The sequence below is a fragment of the Pteropus alecto genome, unplaced genomic scaffold, assembly GCF_000325575.1.
Source record: "Pteropus alecto unplaced genomic scaffold, ASM32557v1 scaffold77, whole genome shotgun sequence".
Lineage (NCBI taxonomy): Eukaryota > Metazoa > Chordata > Mammalia > Chiroptera > Pteropodidae > Pteropus > Pteropus alecto.
Window position 1 is genome coordinate 1,169,164 of NW_006440820.1, and position 7,533 is coordinate 1,176,696.

Consider the following 7,533-nt stretch of genomic DNA (forward strand, 5'->3'; position numbering starts at 1 on the left):
CTGATCCAAAGCTCCATAGCACCTACCAGAGGATTAAACTACTTTTTGTGGTTCTCTAATTGCTTCATCAGCAGTCATCTTTTCTCTCCACTCAACTACAAACTACCCTGAGGAAGAAACTATGCCTTGCCTTCTTTTTCTTTACTCCGCTTAGCACCCTGCCTAACCTTGAGCTTAGGAGGCACTTGCTGGCTGAGAAAAGCAGCGTGGTGAGGTGGCAAGAACAACAGAGTGTGGTCAGCCTCTAACAGAAACTATGGCCTGGAGAAAGTCAGGGTGCTCCTCAGTTCCATATGCACTGGAGGTGGTCCAAGCAGTTGTGTGAGCTGCAAGAAATACCTTAACTAACTTATGATTGACAGTGATCAGTTTATCGCATACAGATGAGAAATCTGAATTCAAACATGTGAATTTATGATGTGTGAGGTATAAGTAAGCCATGTAACATAGAAAAACAGGACATTTGGACACAAACTCTCTCTTCACTACTTACTAGCTATAGGCCTTGGGGCCAAGTATTTTTCCAGAACTTCAGTTTTGTCATCAATAGTAACAACAGTACTTATTCTTTGCTTCCTCAAAGGATGTTGAGAGTGTCATAGAAATACCCACAATTACTGTATCTCTCCCCCATGAGGATCTAAACTCCATGAAGCAGGACTTAATCCATTTTCTTTTCCACTGTAACCCCAGAGCTGACATACAGTCGACATTTAATAAATACATGTTGAATGAATGAATAAATGAAGCAACTGATGGCAAGGCACATTGCGAATGTCAGATGTATCATTATTATTTTATATTCAGCCTATTTTTCAAAGCCATTCTAAAAACAGGCTTCCCTAGTACCTACTGGCCACCTGCTATGCATACCCTAGAGCTCCCTCTGGGACAAATCCTGCCTACCTCCCCCACCGGTACCCCTCCCAGCAATACAGCAGGGCTTCCGGCAATGGGCTCAGAGAATCTGGGAGAGCCTCCTGTGTAGACCACATAACCAGCAGTTGTTTGCATTAGAAATGAGTGTTACAGAAACCTCTTCCACAGCACTAAGAATTAAGTTAAAAAATACTTTATCTAAATAAGAAATAAAACATTACAGAGAACTGTGAAAAAGCCTTTATGTTTTTGTGTGTCCTTATAGGTGTTTATAGGTCCTTAGATAATGTTTTGTGCTGTGTTATCTCATTTGATCTTTACAGTTACCTCAGGATGGAGGCCTCCTTAACTGCATTTTAGAGATAAGGAAATACACTCAGGTTAAGTGACTTGCCAAAGATGACACAACTATTAAGTGCAGAACCACAATTCTAACGCAGGTATTCTGTTTCTGTGATGTTTCTGGTTGTACTCAAGTTAAGTTAGCTCTCAGTTGGCCATAAATATGCATAGAAATCAGTCTGACAACTATTTTTTAATAGTAAATGAAATGAAAAGGTGGCTAGTTGGTGACCAGTGGCTACTCTCACAAGAGTCACTACTGTGCATATACATGTATATACATGTTTGTGTGTGTACATTCACAACCCAGAACAACGCCATGGGATCTCCTCAGTAGGCTGCAGAGGCCAGAGGCCAGTGCTCCATCCAATTCTTTTGTTACTCATTTATGTTCATAAGACTGATTGTGAACTCAATAATAAATAGGTACTTTCTCTTGCATCTACCTTTTTCCCTTTACTTGCCTTAAACCCAGAATATTCCAACCTCAATTCGTCATACCTTCTTTATTACTTTCAAAGATGTATATTAATACAAGGAACAACATGAAAACTTTCTAAACACTTGGAATAATATATGGTAACTGTCATCACATAGTCATAACACATGACATTCTAGTGAGTGACTAGAGTCTTTCAGACAACAAGCAAACTGAGAAAATGGTTCTGTGTCTACTGCTCACCTTTGGCAGCTTTCTCCTCCGGAGGAAGAATGGCATAGCATCCCGGCCTGTGTTGTGTGGTAGCAATTCTTTGATTTCAATAGTATCATCAGACAGAAAGTAAAGCAAGATGAGTTCTCTGCGGTCCCCGAACAATGAGGCTGAGTCATCCCACAGACAGAAGAAACGCAAAACCTTCCTATCATACTCGAGAAACTGTTTCAGGGTGTCGAAGGACTCATAAGGACGTAAGGGCCGTATGCAGTCTAGCTTCTGAAAATAGAGAAAAGATCAGTAATAGTTGTGGTCTGGGTGTAAGCACTTCTGAGATGCAAGCAGTCAAAGAACATAAACATACCTTTTCCATAGGCTATTCTGTGATATTTTTTTAAATTTCAACTAACAACATTCATGTACATGCACATATAATCAATTTTAACCTTAAAAATTAAATCGTTGGGAAGTTTTTCATATTAAATATTATTTTAATGCACTAAAATATATTTCTGAAATGTTTTTGAAAACTGACTTTTCTCAAAGACTTACAATTCATGTTTAAGAAAAGACAAAACTAATGTATGATGACAGAAACTAGAACAGCAATTGCCCCTTGGTAAGAGATTGACCAGAAAGGGGCACAAAGGGACTTTCTTGGATGATGAAAATATTCTGTATCTTGATTTTCATGTTGCTTACTAAATTGTACATATTTTTCAAAACTTTATCTGTACACTTAAGATTTGTACATCTCAGTCTATGTTAATTATATCTCAGTCAAAAAAAGTGTTTGTCTTTTCACTGAAAATTCCTATCTATATATCTTTCTTATTCACTCAAAGATTTCTGTGGAGGTAAAAGGAAAGAAATATATTCATGTTTTTATTTTGCTCAAGAACTTTAGATATCAAGAACCTGAAAGGCCACAGAAACAGAAGCAGAACAAATAGAGAACTCCCCAATCGGCACAGAACCACTGCCTGTGCTCTGTCCCTCAACCTAGGAATCACTAGCTACATAGTCTTCTTGGTGCAACTCTTCTCTATTTGCATGTTCTCAGCCCTGTCCTGGAGCAAAACTGCCCACATTATATCTGATGTAGCCAAATAGGATAGTTATATAAGAAACTGTTTGGTGGTAAGGGAGATGTAGTCCTACATTGTGTTATGTAATCTGATTGTAAATTCTCAGAATTTTGTATCTGCCCAGGGCAGTCTAGGTACAGGCTTACCCCAAGACAGGAGGCTATATGATGGCCTTCCAGAGGCTCTTCAGTCTTATCCTTGATATTTAAATGAAATTATGGGACCTCTACTTTCATCAATTGAAAAATATTTCTTTGGCATTATAAGGTCTCTAATAAATGCATTACTGATCACATACCATTTACCATTGGGGCTCTTTTCAGTTTTTGTTAAATTGTTTAATTTTAACTTTGCATTTCAAGACAGCAAACACTAGAGAAGTAAAAGCACTAAACTCAATATAAAAGCCTCTTATTAAACTCCTAATTTTCCACAGATTTCTATATTTATTGAAGAGCTTTCTCCCTGAGGGAATAAATGCTAAAATGAATCTCCCAATCTAAAAGGATATTATTTAAAACATTTCTTGGCTGTTCTTGGTATTTATTCTCAATTCCTGGCACAAATTATTTTTTTTCTTTATAAACCTATGAAATTGCACAGTGCTCTATGTATTGCACATAATGCATCATTATTCACAATCACCATAATATAATACCAACTGTTAGTGAATGAGTGCAGCCATGTGCAAAGGCTGGTTATTCATATGGATCCATTTCTTTTAGGTTTTCTCTGTTGGTTTTAAAGACTGCATTTATCTAGACTCTTTGATTTAAAGCATTTGGAAAAAATAAAAAAGAATTCAAACCATAAATCTTCTTGCACACCAATACACACATGTATAATGCCACAAGGATTTCACCTTAGATATTCCAGGATCAACAATATATATTTCTCGGGAGGACCGTATGCCTACAACATTAAAGAATAATTCTTCTGGGGCTAGGAGGCAGGAATAGATGAATGACCCTACATGCAGCTTTTAACAAAAGATCAAAGAAGAATCAAAGGAGAATTTTATTCTAAATTTTATGTTATCTTTATGCAAGAAAATAAATTACAAGTTTTAGAAACAATAAAAATGAGATTAAATTTATCTATAGGGACAGAAATGAGAACAGTGAATATTCATAAAATGGAAAAAAAGCATAAGGAAACTTTCTGGAGGGATGAGGATCAAAATGTTCTATATATTGACTTGGATGTGGATTACATGGGTGTACACATCTGTTAATACTCATCCAACTGTATACTTAATTTCTGTGTATTTTACTATGTATCATCATACTTCAATTAAAAGAGAAAAGGAAAACAAATGACAATAATAAAAATCAGGGTAAGAAGCAAGAGATTTGAGTTCAAGTCCCAGGAAGAAGATTGGTTAGTTATATGACATTCCACATGATACTTGCCCTTTTGGGTGTTCAGATCCTTCTATAAAACATAAAATTTGGAACAGAAACAAACTCATAGATACAGAGAATATTTTGAGGGCTACTATATAGGAGGGGAGTTGGGGGAATGGCAAAAAAGGGCAAAGGGGTTAAGAAATACAAATGGATAGTTACAAAATAGACATGGATATATAAAGTATAGCATAAGAAAAATAGTCAACAATGTAAAAAATATGTAAGAGGGAAGAGGGGTACTAAATTTAGTGGGGTGACCACTTTGTGAGTTATATAGATCTCTAATCACTATGCTGTACAACTGAAACTAATACATTATTGTATGCCAACTATAATTGAAAAAAATCATTGAATTGTACAATGTAAATATGAGCAACTAGTTGTCTATTATATTTCAATAAAGCTGAAGGAAAAAAAAACATAAAATTTGGGCCAAGGGATAATTTTAAAAACTTTAGAAAGATAACAATAATACTAACACTGATTCTTTCCTCCCTACACTAACTTGGGTCAGACTTTGAAGACAATCAATCTTTCATAATGGGGATATATCAGAATCATGGCCTTTGTCATTCCTCCAGAACATCTCTGCATCTGATGTCACCATAGGGGAGCTGGGAGTCTCGTGGAAGAAGGAAATGGGTAAAAGCTGAATCCAGGGCTCAGTTCAGTAAATGAGTAGTACAGAAGCCAAGATTTTCACAGAGTTCGGCAACTAAATGGGAAAAGACAAGCTAAGTAAGTGTGGGCCCAACTCTTATACTATCAGTGACCACAAAGCCAATCACGAGCTCTTAGAAATTGTCCCATGTGGGCAGCTCACTAAAGACTCCTATGCCTGGAAGAGAAACTCTCCATGGAGAGAAGTGGGGGTGGGGGCAGTAAGTGAGACTTTCCCACACTAAGGCCAACACCCAGCCTTCCCTCCAGCCCAAAGGAGGAGAGGGCAACTCCAGTGACTATGACCCCAAAAGTTCTTTCATATCTGCATCAGAAGTACCAATACCATCTATTAACTCTCTGAAGTGATTCTCATTCTGAAGACAAGAACTCATGGACATATCAACTTCTTACCTGTCTCCATGTCTTCATGTAGGGATCTTCTGGACACTCTCCCGGGGGATTTAATTTGATTCCTATTTTCTTCAAAAAGTTTTTTGTGAATACATCACAGTCATAAATCTTGAATGCCCAGCCATAAAAGACAATGTCTATGTTGATATTGAAATGATACACAGTATAAAACTGATCATCATCAGGAGGTGGTAGAGAAATCCGACGACGTTGGATAAAAGTCCCTGTGGTGTGAAATAAAATACAATTGTTTCATCGTGTGGCTAACAAAGAAGAAGTCATAGCACGTTTCTGCCAACAGCCCCGAATGCTTTCCCACGACACTTACCTGGGCAAAGGGCTGGTTCTTGGAGGCAGCATTAGTATGTTCCAACTCTGAGAGTGCCAGAGGGAGCTGAGACTTCTGAGGTCAAAAGTTATTTGACTAGTTTTACATGTTATTAGAGTTGCCTAAGTGGTACTAAGAAAGTACTTTAACAAACCACAAAGACTTGGATGAGAGAGAAAGGGGACATAAACAGAGTGAAACCTAATGCCCCGGACACTGTCATCATGTATTTTCCCAGAACAAGCGCACTCACTTTCACCTACTAGCACTCAATGTGAGCACACTAAACAAGGCACTAAGACCCCAAGAAAGAGTGCTCACAAAAATGTATACTCGTGGCTCAAAAAAATAAGCTAACACACTTCAATATGATAAGTGCCAATACAATGATTTATAGCTCCTTTAAACATGAATGACTTCATGCTGCTTTGATGCTTTGTGGAATCTTCTACCAACCTCTACCAACCTCTTCACCCTCCTTCTTCTTCCATAGCCTCTGTCTACCTTCACCCAATGCCCCCCGACACAGATACACGAAGTGAAAGTTATAAGAGGCTTCACAGTTGTAGCCAATGCTCTGGATCAAATGTTATGGATCTCACCCCATCTTTTACTTCTGACTCTGTGATGTCCATTCATTTCTTCTCTTGAGAATACAGACCCAGGTTCCAATGTATACCCAAAATGGTGGTTAGCCACTAGAAGTAAAAGGATTACCTTTCTAGATGAGTATGCTAACCATACCACACCATACCAGCCAACTTACCCAAACACTGCTAAAACCTGTTTTCAAGAATTGTTTACAGTTTGAGATTTTACCCTACTTACAAGCTAATGAGTTAGCCTGCCACAGATTCATGGCGTCTAGCAGAAGACACAAGATACTTTGGTTAGAAGTAAAGGGCAGTTTATTACTCACAGCAATACCAGTAGCTAGAATATCAGTATTTTTTGCACCAGTCTCCTAAGCCTAAATTCCCACAGGTGACAACAATATCCAGGTAACTCCTGCACATGCAGTGGGCTACATTACAGGAGAGGAAACCTGAGCTTAAGGAACCCAAATCTTTTATGATGGGCAATAAGCATTCTTGCCTTTTGCTTCAGAAGGAAACATTACCTTTATTAGACCAAACAGTAAGCATGTCTGTCTCTTGCTCTGGAAGGAGATACCACCTCTATCTTCCAAGACTATGAGCAAACCTGTAATTTGTTCCAGAGGAAGAGACTCTCTGTCTTCCAAAGCTGATTGCTACCTAAACATCCTTGAAGTAGTCCAGAACAAAAAGAAGTCTGCATCTCTGCTTATAAGATCTATAGAAATGCACGATACCATAGAGAACTGTCTCTCAACATCTGTGACTAACTTAGGCTTGAGAATCTACTCAAGGGTAAAGATAAAAGGGAGGTTCCGGTCAAGATGGTGGAGTAGGTAGACACTGTGTTTGCCTCCTCCCATGACAACATTAAAATTACAACTAAATTATAGAACAATCAACCCAGAGAACTACTTGAAGACTAGCTGAATAGAAGTCCTATAACTAAGGATATAAAGAAGAAGCCAAGTCAAGACTGGTAGAAGGGGAAGAGATGCAAAACAAACTGGCCCCACATCCATGTGTGGTGGTTGAGAATCAGGGGGTTATCTCAGCTGTAGAGGTCCTCCCTGAAGAGCAAAGGATCCCAGCTCCATACCAGACTCTCCAGCCCAGAGTACAAGTGCTGTGAAGAGGAGCCCCTAAAACATCTGGCTGTGAA

At 38.3% G+C, this 7,533-nt stretch overlaps 1 protein-coding gene across 1 annotated transcript in view; it reads right to left on the bottom strand.

Moving 5' to 3' along the window:
- Positions 1 to 7,533, bottom strand: part of EFHC2 (EF-hand domain containing 2) — a 172,215-nt gene that overhangs the window by 90,563 nt on the left and 74,119 nt on the right. Inside the window, exons 4-5 of the mRNA XM_006917910.1 lie at positions 5,448 to 5,671; positions 1,904 to 2,155 (exon numbers count right to left, since the gene is read on the bottom strand). Of these exons, the coding sequence (XP_006917972.1) occupies positions 1,904 to 2,155; positions 5,448 to 5,671 (476 nt within the window). The remainder of the gene's footprint in view (positions 1 to 1,903; positions 2,156 to 5,447; positions 5,672 to 7,533) is intronic.